The 18,176-nt window shown below is 40.7% G+C and overlaps 2 protein-coding genes across 3 annotated transcripts; both read right to left on the reverse strand.

Moving 5' to 3' along the window:
* Positions 1-192: 192 nt before the first annotated feature.
* Positions 193-1,746, reverse strand: LOC108025355 (uncharacterized). The gene is made up of 2 exons (XM_017095814.3): positions 758-1,746; positions 193-700 (listed from the first exon to the last, which is right to left on the reverse strand). The coding sequence occupies exons 1-2, from the start codon at positions 762-764 to the stop codon at positions 261-263; spliced, it is 447 nt and encodes a 148-aa protein (XP_016951303.1). The 5' UTR covers positions 765-1,746; the 3' UTR covers positions 193-260.
* LOC108025356 (uncharacterized) lies at positions 1,213-17,543 on the reverse strand. 2 transcript variants are annotated; one of them, XM_017095816.3, is made up of 6 exons: positions 17,417-17,540; positions 16,989-17,089; positions 2,744-2,916; positions 2,445-2,621; positions 2,273-2,387; positions 1,213-1,951 (listed from the first exon to the last, which is right to left on the reverse strand). In XM_017095816.3, exons 3-6 carry the CDS (start codon positions 2,814-2,816, stop codon positions 1,807-1,809), a joined length of 510 nt encoding a protein of 169 aa, XP_016951305.1. In that variant the 5' UTR covers positions 2,817-2,916; positions 16,989-17,089; positions 17,417-17,540; the 3' UTR covers positions 1,213-1,806. The 2 variants fall into 2 exon arrangements, with proteins under 2 accessions (XP_016951305.1, XP_043950515.1); XM_044094580.2 differs by lacking the exon at positions 16,989-17,089 and having other exon boundaries at positions 17,417-17,543.
* Positions 17,544-18,176: the final 633 nt, after the last annotated feature.

Genomic DNA, 18,176 nt, shown 5'->3' on the forward strand with positions numbered 1-18,176 from the left:
ATAGGAGGGCGAAGGGCGAAAACTGCGAGCTTCAGAGGCAAGGCTAAGAACGGCCCTAGAAACCTAATAATTTTAAAAATATTATAACTACTAGAGAACTTATTTTTCAGGCCATCGACAGCAGTAATGATTAAAAATAACCCGTGAGATAAGGAAGTTTTATGGCCAGCTAGAAACAGATTACAGGCCACGGGCGTCTACAAAAGGTGTGGAATTTATTTGTGATTAACAGGCAATAAGTGGAGCGGAAAGTGGAGCACCTATCTGGCCTCCATGCGACGGGACAGCACCTCGTAGGCGAAGATCTTGACCTCCTCGGAGTCGTAGGGGATGTACAGGCAGCCGTGCGAGGGGTGCACCTTGCCCACGGTCAGGCTGCCGGCATGGTAGCCCCTGCCGGCGTACAGGGTCTCGCCATCCACATTCTGGCCCACCTTCACGGCGCCGGGCGGCACCTCTCCGTTGTCGGCCGGCAGCCACTCGTAGTTGGAGCCGCTCAGCACCTCGTAGTTCTCCAGCTCCACCTCCTGGTTGGCGTAGGCCACGTAGGCCTTGCCCTTGTTGGGGATGATCTTGGCCGGCAGCATGTCGTTGCAGTAGAAGGCGCGGCCGATGAAGATGGTGTCGCCGTCGGAGTCGTGGCCAGCCACCACGGCTTCCTGGGGGATTGCTCCGTGGCTGAAGTGAAGCCAGTTGTGACCTGCAAGGCGTCGTTAGCGGAGGATCCATTGGGAAAGCGGTTTGTGCCCGTTCTTACCGTCCATTTCGATTGAGCTGCTAGAATGTACTAACCAGCTCTAATCGAAGGCGGTCCCAATATCTAGAGTCCCACTTCTTATCCGGCGTGATAACCAATCTTCCGGTGAATCAACCCCACTAGACTGGCGGTAAATGCCCGAAATTGGTGTCTACGTACAGAAGTCCATATAGCAACGAATTGTGTCATTTATGACCGAGGTTTATGGCTTGATTTAAGGCCTGGACAGGGTCGAGCTGGCTGGATGTTTGAAATGAATAATGTTTCTCGGGAAAACAGCTACCAGTAGACCGCAAACACTTCAGAAATAGTCTAGCCCTTTTCTAAGAAATCTATTTCTTAGTTGATAGTGACTAAAAACAAAAAATAATGCTGATGTTAACTGAAAATCAAATCATGTGTAACCCTATCCTCCCAGCTCGCAGTCTTCGTAGCTCGTTCTACCCACTAATTAATTTACAATAATTACTTTTAATTTGCCTAAAATTCAGCACTCGTTTAACAAATAGTTAATTTCTGTTCGTATATGTACAATGCTCATCTAGAGGTGAAAAATACTTATTTACGCCGGGGTAAAACACATCGTATATAAATCGTAAATTATTCCTGCCTCCGCTAATCATATTGTTCCGTAGAAACTTAGTTTAGTTTGCCTTCTTAGGAGCTAAAAATAATTGCAATTAGAGTTGAATTTGGGTTGCAGTGTTTCCTTTGATTTGCGCCACTCGAATGCTTAGCATCTAAATAGTTTCGTTCGAGTTCATCAATTATTGTTTGCTAGTTGTTAAGTATTCGCTTATAAATCACATAATTGCTTGATGAATTCCATAATGTTGTTGGGTGTAAGAGTGTGGTGTGTGTTCTGCAGCTGCTCGAGTGCGTTTACATTTGGGTGCGATCCTAGACACAGAGAGATTCGAATTCGAAGGAAAAGAAAAGCATTGCCACGCGCAGCCCGTCCTCCGGCTGCCTCACTTCGTTTCCCGCGATGCTTCCGCCTCCCGGTGCTTCTCCTGCTCCGGATGCCTCAGTTACAGGCACGGATGCTGCTACCTGGTGGCAGCCAGCAGGAACACCACCAGGCTGAGCAGGTGCCTCAGCAGGGCCTCCAGGTCCGCGGGACTCGCTCCCTGCCTCCTGGCGGAGTTGCAGGCATCCGCGTCGCTGCAGCTCTGCAGACAGCCGTGCACGTACCTGCCAAGGTGTCACAGGAAAATGGATTAGGTGATGTCGAGCTATGGGTATCCACAGAGAAAAATATCTTATAAATCATTAGACTATATTTTAAACGAATTTTAAGTGATTTCTTGTAATTATAAGTAAGTGAAGATCATCTTAACAATTTCTTTTCCCCTTTAAAATCATATTTTAAGATCATAATAATTTATCCTATCTTTTTTAAGATCATAAGGTATTTAAAATTTTTATGATTGATTATTTTCAAGATTTTTATCATAAAAGAAATGACTTCTTAGAATTTTTATTTTATATAATGTAATCCCCCGAAACCCTTACTTGTCATCGTAGTAGAACTTTCCGCAGTGCGACATTCTTATGATCTCGGTGTCGGTGGTCAGGGTGCCGCTGTCCAGGGCGCAGCCTCTCACCGTTATCGTCTCCCCCGTGTCATCTTCAAATGGGAAATGCAAATGAGAGTCCATCATAGGGCCAGAGGGCATTCACTCACCGTAGTAGCCGGCGATCTTGATGCAGGCGGTGGCCGGAAACAGGCCGTCACGCCCCTTCCGCCCGCCCATGCAGGGCGACTCCAAGATGGCCGTCGAGTAGTTGTTGTGGAACGGATCGTCGCAGGCTTTGTTGGCTCCGTTGTAGGAGACGCACTTGAAACAGTCTATGCAGTAGCCTAAAATGGGTAATAATATAGGATTTTAAAATGATATATCATTAAATTCCCTTTGTTCTTTAATATGTTGATTAAGCCCAAAACTAATTAACCTTTCATCCACTCCCTCGCATATCACTTACCACTTCGAATGAAAAGGCCAAGCAGCAGGGCCAAAATGGCGACGGTTTCCATAATTGAACTGGACACCGCCATCTTCGGAGCTCTCAGGACTCACACGGGACTCGCAGGACTCACAGGTTGACCAGCTGCGGACATTCCTGGGGATTCATTTCACTACCGACGACTACTGGCTCTGCAAGAGGAGAGGCGAGACATCCAAAGGGATTAAAATTAACAAGCGAATTGAAGGCTCTTAAAAACTTTTTCGATTTTCCGCTGAAATCTCTGGATCAGCGCTCGAGAAGTCATAAAAAGTTGAAACGCAGGCAATGGTCATAAAAATTATTATCCACAATCCGCAGAAATGCAATTTCCTTCGCGGGCGAAAGACGGACAGGCAAGAAAAATTAAAGGTAATAAATTGCACAACGCATTTTTGACACAATGCCGCCCCCTGTCTCTGCCACTTTTGTTTTCTGTTCCATATTTTTATTGCCGAAGTGTAAATAATTGCTTTTCAGTCGATTTTCGTGTCGAGTGCTGGTCCCAGAATGTATTTTCGGATCCCCACTTTGTTTTTTTTGGCTGCCTGTTTGCTGCTGCCACTTTTAATGGCCACTTCGATGGCCCAAGGTGTTGTTGGGTCAACTTTGGGGGCCTGTGTTTTCTTGGCTTTTTGCTTTGTCTCGCTATCCCTCGAATTATGACAAATGATTCCGACTTACGGGCTGAAACTGTAGCTAAGCTCGGGAAGCACAATTTATGGGGCTTGCGAAGAGCGTGTGGCTTAAAGCGATTTGGGGGCGTGACTTTAAAGCATACAAAGTGGGAAGGACCCCCGGCAGCCACCCCACTCGGGTACTTCTACATTTTTCTCTTCCGCTGGCTGGCAATCAATTCAGGCGAATCTGTCAGCGTGACAGATAAATATTATGATTGCATGCTGGCCAGGCCAAATAGATATAGCCATCTGTCAGCCGGCAGCTCTGGGGGGCAGAGGTCATGTGTCTGTGGATCAATATTTATTGCAAATTATGGCTCGGCCACCGCACTTTCCGTGTGGCCCACGGGGCGTATGTGCAACATTCCAGTTGGCCGCAAGTGCTGGGCATTAATTATGCCATTCCGAGTGTTTCTGCACTGGATGCCTGTGTGATTTGCGGTCCAGCCTGTCGAACTCGAGTGCCCCGGCTAATGTAATTAGGTTTCCTGATTAAACGGCAAGAAAAGCACAATGGGGCCGGGTAAGGTAAGCAAGATGGAGGTGAAGAAATTTATAATTAAATCCCATGGGCTCCAATCGACACATCGAGAGCTCTGCTGCCAGAGCTATAATTGTGCGCCGCATTTTCATCTATTTGCAAATTAGCCACTAAGCAGTCGAACGAGCTGCCAAACACATTTTCCCAGCCCATTCGCCATCCACCGACCAATTTTGCTCTGGCTGGAAGCCAAGTTGGCCGGAAACGGCATTGTGTGCCAGTGTTGACGGAAACGGATGCTGCTCCCCAGCCCCCCTGCTCCTACTTTTCCCCCTCTTCTTGTCTTGGCCAAATGAAGTTTACCTTTTGTTCATTGTGTTTGCCAGCTTTCAATATGCATCACTATTCTGCCGCTCGGCGCCCCATAAATACGGCTACACTGGGAGAAGATGGCCAGCAATTTGACTTTTTAGTTTCTCTAATAATAACCATAATAACAAATATTACTGAGCTCTAAATAGGAAGTCAAGCTTCGAAATAATACAGATGAAATTCTTATGACCTGTACTTTACAACTAGATAATCTTACAACTCCAAAATTTCTGATGGAGGACAGTGCTTTGAAATATGAAAGATCGATTTAACTATAATGTAGTGATGATTATTATTAAATATATGTAGCTGTTGTTGCTGCCATTATTTTAGCATAATCTGATATAACAGCGAATTATCGTCTGTAGCTCATTGTAATGACGGGTACATCATAAAAAATAACTGGGTATTCCTCTTTCTTTTATTGTTTTCCGTGCAGATAGAGCAGAGTCGCTCACTTCCAGCCAGGAGTCGAAGTGGCCATTGTGCCCGTTTAACGACCATCGGCTGTGGGAGGAGGTGGCAACAGAATCAGTACCAGGAGCAGCCTTTGTGGCCTCTCCTCTTTGGCCGTACTTACTTAATTTCGTCGCTTCGACTGGGCCACAATCGAATCAGCCACGAAGGCAGCCGGGCGGACAGCCCGTCAACTTCCGGTGCCAGCTGCTGCCACAAAACTTTTATGACACTGCCAGGGGCGGCCAATGAAGAGCTATGCCCGAGCAATTAAAAGCCTTCAACGTGGCCATTCCGCCAGGCAGGACATTAAATTAGTCCTGGCCGGCGCATTGCTCTCCCCGAAAAAGCGGCGAATTGTCGGGGAATTTTTTAATAAAGTTTGTGCAAGCTAATCGCGTATTCATGGACCCAACTTGGCCCGTGGCGGGCATTAAAAATGAAAAATGAAGGCAAAGTTATCCCCGAAATCTTCTCCCTTGACAAAGTAGCCCGCTCAATTGTAGGCCATTAATTTCATAATCTGCCTGTAAATGGCAACCCAAGGCGAGTGCTGGACCTGGAATGGGCAGCTCATTAGGCTCTCTGGGTCAGCTTTGATTGAGCGACGAACACCTAGGGGTGAATTTCAGCAGGGGGCTGAAAAACACCCTCCACTTATGGTCCGTTTTTTGTCTCAACTCGAAGTGATTTATTATGATTTCGGCTGTGAGTAAGAGCTAGCCATTTGCGATTAGGCCATAATCAATCGATGTAGGGCCGCCCACTGAACCTGATGAGGGTGCTGAATTTATGCAGATTTTTTCGGCTTTCGGTGATTTAATATTTTGCAGATAATGTCATGTCATTAAATGGGGGAAGCCAAGTCATGCCCTTTTTTGGGGGCAGCAATCCATCTTTCAATATGGTTTTATTAGGTTTTTTTGGCATTTAAATGGTACATTTTATATTAAAAATACAGCTGCAAGGATTCCTAGAAAGAATACCCCTACTATTCAAAATTCCCATGACTTAAATTTCCCCGCAAATTCCCCTTTCCACTTCCGCTGCAATGTCAGTCTGAAATTTTCATTTCCGCGGAATAGTCTTTGTATTGCTGTTGCATACTTTAGGGCGCCCCCTGACCCACACACACACACCGAGCTAAAAGGTGGCTTACCTTAAATTTGCTTGCACCTGGTTCTCTCGTGGGAGAAATTAATTTCACGCATGTGAGACTACACACACACAGTCTCATTTGCGTTGAATTTGCATAACAGCAGCGCTAGAGCAATTTTCGCGGGAATGGAAAACTGCGAATCGCATTTACAATTCGCAACTGCAGTTAGCTGAAATTGTGCACTCGTAACCATAACTATAGGGATATGCTTTCACCTAGATAAAAAAAATAAAAACCTAATCAACTATAAAATAAAATAAAATATTTCGTACTAAGCTCAGTGCTGAATTTTCGGGTGAAACTCATCGCATCATAATTTGTATGTTGCTTCCCAGAAAATCTCATCAACATTTGTTGACTTGTTTACTCCCCGGCATTTCTGGCTTTATAATAGCCCTGGCCAAAAACCACTCAACATGCAAATTGAATCAATTAAGAGGGGCAAATATTTGTGAGCGCTGACCAAGATGATGGCAGCGTTTAAGTTTTATGCAGCTTGTAACTCATAGTTCCAGGGAACGTGCCTTCAAGGCCAATTAACTCCTAACGACCTTCACTATTTATGGGCCACACTCTCTCCCTATTTTTGAAAGAACCTTTTAACAAAGCGGCCAAAATGTCCTGAGAGCACGCAAAGCGATGGGAAATTGGTCACCGGAATGAAGGTCGATTTATGTCCGGGTCAAAGAGGGCTTACCATGATATGGGTCCCACATGCGTGACAGAGAGTGTGGGCATTTCCCGATGCTGAGACATTTGTAGTGGGGCTTATTGCCGTGTTTAAGCATTTCTCTGCTTTTAAGCTTTTCAATCAATGGCATTCCGGGCAGCCCCGGCCAATTTAAATATTTTTTGCTGCGCCAGTTTCGGGGCATTAAATCGTGTAATCCTGTTACACGTGAGCATGAGCACCACATATATGAAATGCACGGCAGGAAGTCGGAATGTGGAACCGCAAATGCGGAGCGAATCAATTGCCTAGGGGATGTCAGCAATCAACTCTATCGAAATGATTTTATTTGGGCAACGCTTTTAATAGCCAGGGTTTGATGTTTGTCAATGAAAGATTTTGAATCAAAATCAATCTAAGAATTTAATTACAATTTAAATTTGCTTTTGAAATCAGCTTTATTTTAAAAAAGAGCAAAAGGGTGTCAAAAATTATGCAACAAAATATTATAAATCATCCTAAAATACTACCGCATACTTTTCCATAAAACAATTTCAAATTTAACTAAATTCATTTTTTAAATAGAATTTTTTTTCAATTAATTAGAATAAAAATTTAATTTAATTTAATTCGGGTGTCCCAAAGTATGCAACAAAATACTTTAAATCATCCTAAAAGACCACTATACTTTTTATACCATTTAAGCGAGACTTGGCCTCGTTTTAAGATGTTCAAGCCTCTGTCTTGAGGCCAATGGCCAATGGAGAAAAGCTTGAGAAAGGGTGAAAAGGCCACCGACTGCATATTGAAGAGGCCTTCTTAGATTGCCAGCTTTTGGAATTCCATGCAAAACAGCTGAGCTCTGTGCCAATATTGTGCACACCTCTCCTCTTCTGTTTTTCCTGGGAAAATTGTGAATGTGATGCTGTTGTCATACAAAATGTGTGCCACCTTCAAAGTCGTTGACATCGATTTGAGGAATATATAGTCCTGTGGTGAAAGGTGTGTGTCTGTGCAGTGTTCAATGACTTTCGACCGCAATTGATTGAGCAGCCACACGGATGCTCCTCCTATCCTCTGTTATCTGACACTTTTTTGTTGGCTCTCGATGATGCCGATGCTCACACGCTCCAGTGGTCAAAGGGAGCAGTCAACAGGTGCAAATCCCATCCAGTTGGTTGAGGCTACTGGGAAGCTAGCTTGGATGACCTTTTCGCAGTTAATTGTTGGATATCAAGGGTGGTTTGCCTGGTTTCAGGAAGCTTTATTTAGGAATTTTCAAACTCAAAATTACAATGCAATTCAGCTTTTCAATTGACCACCCATAATCCCCTTAAAGTCGAAACAAAAAGCGGAATCTGAGTTTATAAGTTGCCAGGCAATCTAAATTTTTAAGCAATTCCATGAATAACAAAATAGCAATCAACACATTGTGCAAAGGGAAAACTTCCCTATTTGTATCTTCTGCTCTTCGGTTTTTCATGAAAACTTGTGCTCGAGGAACTCAATTTAAAGTTGGGCGTGTGTTTGTGCTGGCATGACTGAATGACATATTGAATAGCTGAGTGAGCTGTCTCACGGAGCCCGACGAAAGCGAAAACTTTTAGAGCGAAAAACAGAAAGTAATTCGTGCCAGCCAGCCAGGCAATTCATTTTGTGCAGACACCTCTGGGTTTTTTAGATATTCCCAATGGGATATGCCCACATACCATCGCGCTAAGTTCGGTTAATTAATGCGCCCTTAACCGGAGAAAACAATTCTGCAAATGGGTAAATTTAAACTTTCTAGTCAACGGGGCACTTAAATTGGCTTGTGGGCTGCCCATTCTTGTGGCTTTTGGTTTAAAGTAAATGGCTATTATACTAGTATATTTTGGGTCTTAAACCGCAAAGCTTTCGAGGTTCTTTTAATTTATAAAAACTATAATTAACAACAATTGCAATTTTATTCCTCAGAATATCACTTATCACTTGTAAAATTTCCATAAAATTGCTTAACTTTCTGTAAATACCGGACACCAATTTAAAGCCTTTTAAAAAAGATATAAATGACAAATAAGGGAATTTCAGTTGAAGATGAAGTTAGCAATTTATGACAAAGGTACACTTATATTGCATTTAAGGCATTCAGTAGCCACAATAAATGGACAAAGCCAATTTGGCCGAGATTTTGTGGCCAACATGGCAATTCCAGGTATATCTCAAATTGTCTTTTCTGACAAGCAATTTACCCAAGCTATTTTCATTGAAAATGATTGCAAATTACTACTGCCACTCTTAAACCTTTGCTTACTGACCAAATGCATTTATTTTTATTTGGGTAAAGTTGCACTTTCGTGCGATGATGCCTAGTAAGTTCTGCAATTGCCCATGTTTAATTCATGAATTTAAGAAGGGATACAAGCTAATGTGCCTTGAAGGGGAAACGTAACTATCGTGTAACAGGCTTTCTCATCAGACAAAGTGCATTCAGTGCAACTAACAACTGCAAACATTTTGTGGCAACGAGTTTGAGGAGAAGAAGAAACGGCAAAACCACAAACTAAGCCGCAAAGTTTTTTATTTTTGTTGTTCTCAGGTCTTTTTCCATTTTATTTGAATGCATATTTATTTTAATTTGAACCAGGCCAAGCGGCACAACAAATTCCTTATACTTTTCTCTACTTTTTTCAAAAAAGAAAACTTTAAAGAATGCCGCAAAGTATGCAACAGAAACTGTGAATAGTTGGGAGTTCTCTTCATCAAAGGGGAAATACTTCGCTTTGGAGTTGCCTTTTGAACTTATGGAGTCTGAATCGGATAGTCTTATTATTTGATTTGATTACTTATATTTCCTTTTCTAAAAATAATACCCAATTACAAATATTGAAAAATTCCCATCATGAAAGTATACCATTAATTAACATTCGTTATTCAAACCTTTGGCTATCAGACTCAAAAGGGTAAGCAACTGGAGAGCCTTGGTGCTGAATAAAGTCATAATGACTTGGAAGCAAGAAAAAACACAATTCAATTTGACTTCGTGCGAAAATGCAAAAATAATTAAGACATGCTCCCTACAAATAATTAACAGCATTTTTCCTTTTCTCAAGAAAGACAAGGTGAAAACAGCATGCAATTACGAAACGCCGCTGAAAATGCAAAAAGTTGTTGCCATTTAAGAAGAAGTTTTGACTTAAGAACTTGTTCCAGCGATGATGGGGCAAAGTTTTTCAATAAGCGGTCTTGCCGAAAACAAGCCAAAGTGGGTTCAGTCGAACAAGTGGAAAAACTACACAAATGCGCCCAGCTTAGGAGGGGGAAAATATAAAAAATAAGTACATATAGAGCTCCCTCAAGCAAGTAATCAAGAAAAATGGCTGCCCCGCCATACATTATAACTTAAGTCAATAAAAATAATTGAAAATCAACAGCAGCGGAACTTGGAGTAATGAACCCGGCCAAGTCAACGTCCTTTTCCCGATGGAAGTGAAAGGCAGTGCCTGTGCAAAATCGAAATAAAATCGAAGTCACCACAAACAAAAGGTATGAGCTGGAGTTTATTGACGGGATTGACGGCACGCAATAAAAACCGGGTCGAGGCATAAAAAAATCAACGGAAACGCAAAAGGAAAACCGGAAGTTGTCGGTGGCGGAAACTTGAGGCCTGCGGCTGAGCGAAAGGTTTGAAATAAATAAAACATCCGATGGCGTTGTCAGCTCTGCGGCTAAGATAAAAAGTAAGTATAGTGCAGGCGATTGATGTTTTGACTTTCGATACTTAGGCGTTACGACTCCAAATTTGTTTTCTGAGTGTCGATGGTATGGGCCTCTGTCAGCCCTATAAACACACCCCTGTTTAAAGACCCATGCCAGTACTACAACTGAAGCAAGTATTGATTGTCAGGCAGAAATTAACCACATTACGAGCGATTTAATGCAAACAACAAAGTATTTCAGCCGCATCATCAAAAATGTGTTAAATTAATAAATTCCATATAATTTGCATACACAAAGCTGTTTGCATATAATTTTAATATTCTGCTCATACATAAAAAGCGAGTCGAACAAAAAGCTGGATACTTTTTTTCCTCTTTTGTGTCCGTGCATTATGCAAAACCCATCAGAGGCGAGACGCATACTTTAGTTAATAAAAGCCACCACACGGATATTTAATTTTCGTTATGCGGAGTGCACAAAAGCCATCGGATGTTTGGCATTGTTGTTAAGCGTTTCCATAAAAATGTGGCTTTAATCGATGCGAAGTGGCCATCTCGCTTTGCCCGGAAGTCGACCTGACCTGCTGATTCTGCACCTTTCGGCCTTTGGAAGGATAGTCCTGCGAAAGGCAACTTGTGGCAGAAGTTCGTGCCCATCGCAAAGCGTTAGACTTTTTTGTTTTGATTCTCGGAAAAGTTAGCAAGAGAAGCTCAAACTGCAAACTGCAGATTTGAGACAGGTAGGAAATTGGGCTTGTTTTGGCCCAGAGGAACCTGAAATATGAACCAAACAGGTAAAATCTGCTGCGTGTTTACAGAGCCCATTCATTGGCTTAAATCATGGAACATGGATTATGTTGACTACAATACAATAAATAATTCTTTGCTAAATGAAACCAAATAATAAATTTTATTTGCATATTCAAAACACAAAGCTTAACTAAATTTCTAGAAAACTAGGTGGAATAAACAAGCAAGCTGCAGGAAAAATAAAACAAAAGAGAAAATCTGTAAACACTAAACAGAATCGGACAGCAGAAAATACAATGGAGGCTAGAACAAAAAGTGAGCGGAATAAATTAAACAAGCAGCCAATAAAAACAGCACTTTGCATAATTATTCAGGCTTAAATTAATTAAAGCTCGGACTGTGCACTTGGTACAAGAAAAAGCTATTTGTCTGTTTTTATCCCATAAATATTTGTTATCCCTGAAATTTCTCAGTAAATTAAATTCTTCATGCAAAATTTAACAAGAAAGCGAACGATTAAGCGAAAAACCCGTTTTAACTGGAACACAAATCATATCCTCTCCAAACGGAAGTAATCTATAGTGCAAATTTGTAAGTCAACTTCCTGTTGGCCCTCTCTCCTGCAAGCTTTTCTTGACCTTTAGTTTAGGGGAACCAAACTAGAAGGCCTTTGCCATATTTCATTTTCCTGTTTTTCCGGGAAAATTGGCCAACGTTCTTGTTGTCTAATGGCATTTTGGGTAACTACTTAAAGCTGCTTAAGCCACTGGGTCGAGCAAAACGAAGGCATTCGCTGCTGTTTACCTGCCAGTTCATTTGCATAATGCTCGGCAGTGGACGAGGCTTGCTACTTATTTGCAGAACGCTCCTGCCCTGGCACTTGATTTTCCTGTAAACTCTTCATTTGTCAACAATTTTTCATCTCTAATGAGCTACTTCCACTGCCCACACGCAAATGAGCTCGTTGTGAGCCGTGAGGAAGAAAATGAATGTCAAATACTTTATTTGAATGACGGACAACCTGGTTCGGAGCGACATTAATGTTCGCAACTTAGGACACAATTTTTTCTTGTCTTTGCAAATGTTCAGATTCTTGGGGGAGTGGAAATTAGCTTGTCACCAAGTTAAATTGATGTACATCAGATTTTCAACGAAAATAGGGAAGAAAATGTCATAAAACAAATCAGACTATCTCTGAAAGTAAATTTAAAATCATGGAAATATTTTAAAAAGGTGAAATAAATTTAAAAAATTCTCAGATGTCGAAAATATTAAATTTGTATTACACATATATCTTAAAAAATATTACTAAAGCATAAGGTAATAAAAATGGGTTTACATTTTTCTGAAATTGTACTAAATTATTTCAACTTTAAAGTTTATGTCATGTTTTAAAGCTCTAAAAGCCAACGATTGATTGAATGAAATACAAACGTGATTACTCCTCCTAAGAAGCTATCATTGGCAGTCAAACAAACACTGAAAGGATCGAGCGGGGAATAAAAGGGTCTGAAATTGTCGATTGGGTCGCACTTGTGGACATTGATTGGGTGAAAATCGATAGCATTACATAGAAACTGGGTCGCCGGCGAGAAGCCCCAGCTTGTAATCGAAGAGCTTATACCACATTCTCAATATTCAATTACCAGTGTCCTGCTAAAGGTCCTCCCCACCACGCAGTGGCCAATTTCTCTGCCTGGTTCCGAATGCTAGACAGTCGAAAAGGAGTGAGGGAACGAGGTCCTGGAGGGCAGTTGGTCCTGCTGTCTGCTTTTGGCCTCTTTGTTGTCGCTGGCACGCACAATTACGCGGAAAATGGCGAATCGGCAGGAGGGGTGGGCGGGGAAAGCGGGAAAGCGAAAAAGAGCAGCGGGAAAATAACGGGGCGTATACGTGATGTTTGCCTTGGGGGCCAAAAGCCGGCGAAATCGAGGATTTGCAGATGAGGGCTTTATCGGCTGCAGGTCACTCACTGAATTCCCACGAACTCCGTGCTCCCAACAGATTTTGTCACACAGAGAATAAATCTAGTAAGCCTTTTTTGTGCCTTTTTTATTTGCATTACAATATTCATAAAGGATCTGGCTTAATCGAGACCACTTTACTTTGTTAAATTGGAAGTCTCTAAGAAAAGTCGCATGACTACGAGATAGAAACGTACAAAGCTGCTTCGCAGACTATTGTCAAAGGTGAAGAAAACAAAGCTGGGAAAAACAATGGCAAATTCTGTGTCGAAAGACATAAGCAAAGCTGACAAAACTAGCAAAAATAAAGTGGGGATGCTTGAAGGAAATCAGAGAAAGGAAAAAAAAGCATAGTTAGGTCACTAAAAATCTTGAAATTAAGCTAACAAGTTATAGTAAATGAATGAAATGTTTTTTGGTTTGTTGTTTAAAGGCGAAAATCTCGAGCTTCTTTAAATTCATAAATTCCCACATTTTTTCTCGATTTAAAGGTCGTGCCAATTGCATCATTAATAATGGCAATGCGCCAGATGGTATCCTGCCATTCCGATTCCTGATGTCTGCTCATATCACGTGCCGAATGTGTCTAACGAGAAAACAAGGATTCCAACTCAAGTGCGTGCTTGTTTTTTGAGTAATAGCTCTCACTCACAGTATGAGATTTACAGACATAAAATGCCAAAAATATGTATATAAGTGGGATGAACTGACCACCACATTTGGCGGTCTAAGGGATTGCTCTTATTTTGTTTGTTTTTCACTCGAAGCTGCGTTGAAGTAAAAGCGTGTTTTGCATATCTAAAATTCTATGGTTTTTATTTTAGATATTTTAACTAAAAAAATTGTTGCTTAAAGCTAGTTGTCAAAGGTTTCTATGGTATTACCAGCAGCATACCATTAAATACATGTGCTTTGTGACTCGAATTGCTCTCCTGCTGACCAGAAATTGTCCCTTTAACAGGCAATAAGGCGTACCTCGGGTACTATACCATATATAGAAATAGCAACATTGTGAGGCAGTCAGGGGACTTTTATTGCAGTTCGTGATTGTTGCAACAGCTTGTGGGGCCACCAGAACAGGTAATTGTGGTGAAAATAACAGAGTCCGAGTGTTAAAGTTAATATGGTTGGCCCACTTTTGCTTGGGTTGTGCAAGCTTTCTGGTGAATACAAAAATGTGATGGTTTGGAACCCTTAAATATTTAAAACATCCTGGTGAGGAAAGAAAATAATATATAAACGAGAATTCTGCTTCACTCTCTGGCACATTTCCAAATTTCTAATTACAAATCCTGACATATTTCCAACAAAAGTCATTAACGTCGTGGCAGTAAAGATTAAGACTCGCTAATTCCCTTTTTTCCACGAATTAAATTTGTATAAGCACACTTTCATCAAAGGAAAAAACACGTTTGTTGCGCATACGTCGCGTGCGCCCAAGGACGAACCAGCATAAGCCGCCGACTTCAGCGTCCCGTGTATGTTTTGTGTGAAACCAATAGCCATAAATTTTCCTAGCCAAGCACGAAATTCCTATTTACTTTCTCTGCACAGAGAGAAAGAGCTAGGGAGAAGTGCAAGAAAGAAGAGAGCAGACCCCAAACTCCCCTGACTGTTGGTTTTTTTTTTAGCTTTATGAAATTCAAATTTTATTTCGGCCAAGATGAAAACTTGAATTGAGTTTCGGAATGAAATATAACAAAACAAAATTATATGCATGAGTTTTTCCCCACGAATATGCAAACAAGTTTTGCTCCTTGGCCGCCGGCCTTTTGAAGCATGGGTTTTCACATGAAAATGAAGAGCAAACTTGAATGCAAAGTGACAGCTTTCGATTTGATTAAGTTGACTCGACTTCAAAACAACCGAAATGCTGTTTTACAGATCTTGAACTTTGGAACCTATTTTATATGTATAATTTTTTTGGAAAGCTTTGCAGTATTTTCGTTCTTTGGAAAGTGATTTAGAGGACAAATGGCAATTCAGTCAAGTTTTTGTTTTCCAGACTGACAAGAATCAATGATGTCAGTTTCCTGAAGTACGAAACCAATCTGAAAAATGGGAATTCAATTGCTGGCACTTCCCAAAGTCACGCATTTTGCGTAGTCCCTAGATTGAGGAGACAAAAAGGGGGGATTCTACAATCACATCCAGTCATTATTTTTCTTCTTTTTGTTTCATTTACAAAATCTATTTTATGGAATATTTCAGGTGCACCTTTTAAGCTCAATCCGATTAAATTAAAACCAATTTAATCTTTTAGCTAATGATTTATTTTGAGAAAGTTTCCCTTTACTTGATTTTATTGATTTCATTGATTTGATTAATTGTTGATGTCAGCGCTCCACTAATGAATTTCTGTCACCGCCTGATGTCTGGCTGCCGAAAAAACTTCATTTGATTTAATTGCTTTCCAAAATCAATGTTTCCCCTCGTGCGACGTGCAGTACGCTATGCAAATTGAAATCTAAATAAAAAGCCGAACTTTTCTGTTCCAAAAAGTGAAATGAAAGCCGACAGCCAAAGAGCAAGCGTGTTTTGGCAGGGGGCAAAGTACAAAATACACAAAATGTTGTAAATGTTTTGTGCTGTCATTCCAGTTGAACATTTCAACAAATTTGGTTTTTATGACGGCCAAATGTGTGTGTAATTATTCCTGTCGAATGTCGGGAGACCGAATGGACGCGAAGGGACCTTGGTCAGACTTGGCAGGAAAATTGCCCCGAACAATTATTATGATGGTTGATAAGCCCCACGCACACTCCTACACTCGCACGCCCACAAGCACACGTGCCCTCAGTCGTGTGTGTGTGGGAAAAGCGTGGAGTTGGAATTCGCTTTGCTACGTGACTGCTGGTAATTTTCGTGCACATTGCGTATACGTAATGTGACGCCGGTCCCAACTAAATGGCCCTGCTGCAGCACTAACGCACGACATTTGCGAGGCTTTGGTGCCCCTTCAGGTCTCCTACACAGAGAAAAAAGCTTGCCCTGTTGCTAAACTGCAAAAGTGCGAGGATTTCCAAGGGTTGCTAATACTAAAATGGGCAAAAACGCTTTCCTGGTTACAAATATGATGTTGAATTTTCTTTTCAGAAACAAAAAGAAAAATTTAAAAATAAAATAAAAAATATACTTTATATAATATTCTAACAGCTGCTAATAATGGTAAATAAAAAAGGTTTTAATGTAATTCCTAAGCCCAAATAAAAAGTTGTAATAAAACCTTTTTATTCAAGGAAAGTTATTGCCCAAAAGATGTATGCTTGTCTATATTATTTAATGCTTTATTTTGAATTTTATATATTTCTTAAAGTTTCCTTGAGTGTATAAATTTTTTGTGTGCTTTCATCCCAACCCCCGCTTATTGTCGCCTTTGCCCTCGTTATTTCGCCATTTATGCGACTACCTTTTCCACCCAGCCCTTTTCACTGGCACGATAATGTTGCCTGCTTTTCCACGCAATTTTGTTGAGTCTTTCGGTTCCTTTTATTGTTTTATTTTTATTGTTTATTACCGCATTATTTCTTTTCCCCGTGTGCGCTCATGCACTTTGCCTTATTTTCGACACGAATTGCACTGTCAAAGGTAAACAAACCTGGGTGAAATTCGGTGATGAATTGTCAGCTAATTAAATATGCCAGCGGGGCAGAAGAAAGGCGCTCATATAGAATGAATAAATTCCGAGCTAAGCCTTCGAACTTGGGCTAATTGATTTGGGCAAAAGTTTGAAAACGAAATTACAAGCAATAACCAGAAAATCCTCAATGAAAACCAGAAAAATTTCCTGGGAAGCCTCATGTAATTACTTCCCCCACAAAATATATTTTCCTCGAAACCTAGCTAGGCTTAGCCTAATTAAATAATTCCTGGCACGTTTCAAGTCAGAAATCTATTTATTCAATTACACACTCCCTGTGCAATCTGAGATATTTTTCGCACAAAGCTTCATCAGTTTCCCAATCATCTTAGCCGGATGCGCATAGATACTCACTTCAATCTTTCGTTTATGGTGATTAAATCAAATAATTGATGGGCATGCTTCAAGTTTTATTCGCACCAGCTGGCTTATTTCAGATGAATACAAGTCTCCGCCTTTAAAACGGAAACGGAAGTGCACGAAAAAAACTGTTGATTATAATTGAAGGAACTTGACTTATTTCTTTTCGAGTATCTCATTAAAATGGGTTTCGTTTTTATATGGATTTTTTAGAAATTATTTATGCCATGAAAATGGATTATATTAGCACAAGCGTAATTGTGGATAGTAATATTTTATAAGTGTCCGCAAAAACATAGAAGATTAAATGTTACAGTTTTTAAAAGCATGTATTCAATCTGTAGTAATAAAAATATGCCAAAGAAATATACAAAAAAGTAGATTCCTTGGTACTATATTTATTTTTGTTCAGGCCTTCATACCACTCAATTATATGTTATTTTTACGAACACGTGTCGCTTTTAAGAGCGTTACGTAGATTTATATATCTTTGTTTAGCGGTATTCCGTTCCGATTTGATACGTTGCGGTTCGGATGAAAGCCGCATGAGAACTGAAATTTTTATCGCACGGATACGTCGACTGCGCTGCCGAGTAAGTCGGGCAATCGCGGAGTCTGCGCAGAAGGGGCGCCGTGAAAATGAAAACAAACTTAACCCGTAGAATGGTGATGTGCCTGAAATACTTTTTACGGGAAATCCGATTTTTTAAGAATATTTTGGCATATAAATTTCGAGTTCAAGGACAAATTTCATTGACATTCGACGTTATGACGGATGGTTTTTAAATAATTCTAAAATCATAATAGAAATGTATATCAGCTAAAAATTCTGAATCGAGATCTTTGATATTAAAAATTGCAATCTTAAATTAAATGTAAAAATTTATATTTCACACCCTGCACTGTTTATCTACAGGATGGAAGCATAAAGTTCCGATTCACTTGTTGACCAATCGCAAAACCTTTCAAATGTATACACACCCGGTGCCTCATTGCGATTTGAATAGAATCTTAGCCACTTCTGAGAAGTACAGCGGCGAAATATTCAATTCTATGGACTACATGCTCGAACTTAATTGAGTGCACTGTTTACATTTTTATTTTTCGTGCATTGTTTGGCCTGGAATTTGTTCATTGTTTGCTTTGTTTTCGCTCTTCTATTTTTAAATTTTGCTGTTTACA

Source organism: Drosophila biarmipes, chromosome 3R, assembly GCF_025231255.1.
Source record: "Drosophila biarmipes strain raj3 chromosome 3R, RU_DBia_V1.1, whole genome shotgun sequence".
NCBI lineage: Eukaryota > Metazoa > Arthropoda > Insecta > Diptera > Drosophilidae > Drosophila > Drosophila biarmipes.

What these genes read in the sequence shown, in the direction of transcription:
- LOC108025356 (XM_044094580.2), bottom strand. Translation starts at nt 2,816, where the DNA reads ATGGCGGTGTCCAGTTCAATTATGGAAACCGTCGCCATTTTGGCCCTG. An exon ending in TGGCCTTTTCATTCGAAGTG is followed by an intron (nt 2,622 to 2,743) that starts GTAAGTGATATG and finishes TACCCATTTTAG; the next exon opens with GCTACTGCATAGACTGTTTC. An exon ending in CAAGATCGCCGGCTACTACG is followed by an intron (nt 2,388 to 2,444) that starts GTGAGTGAATGC and finishes TCCCATTTGAAG; the next exon opens with ATGACACGGGGGAGACGATA.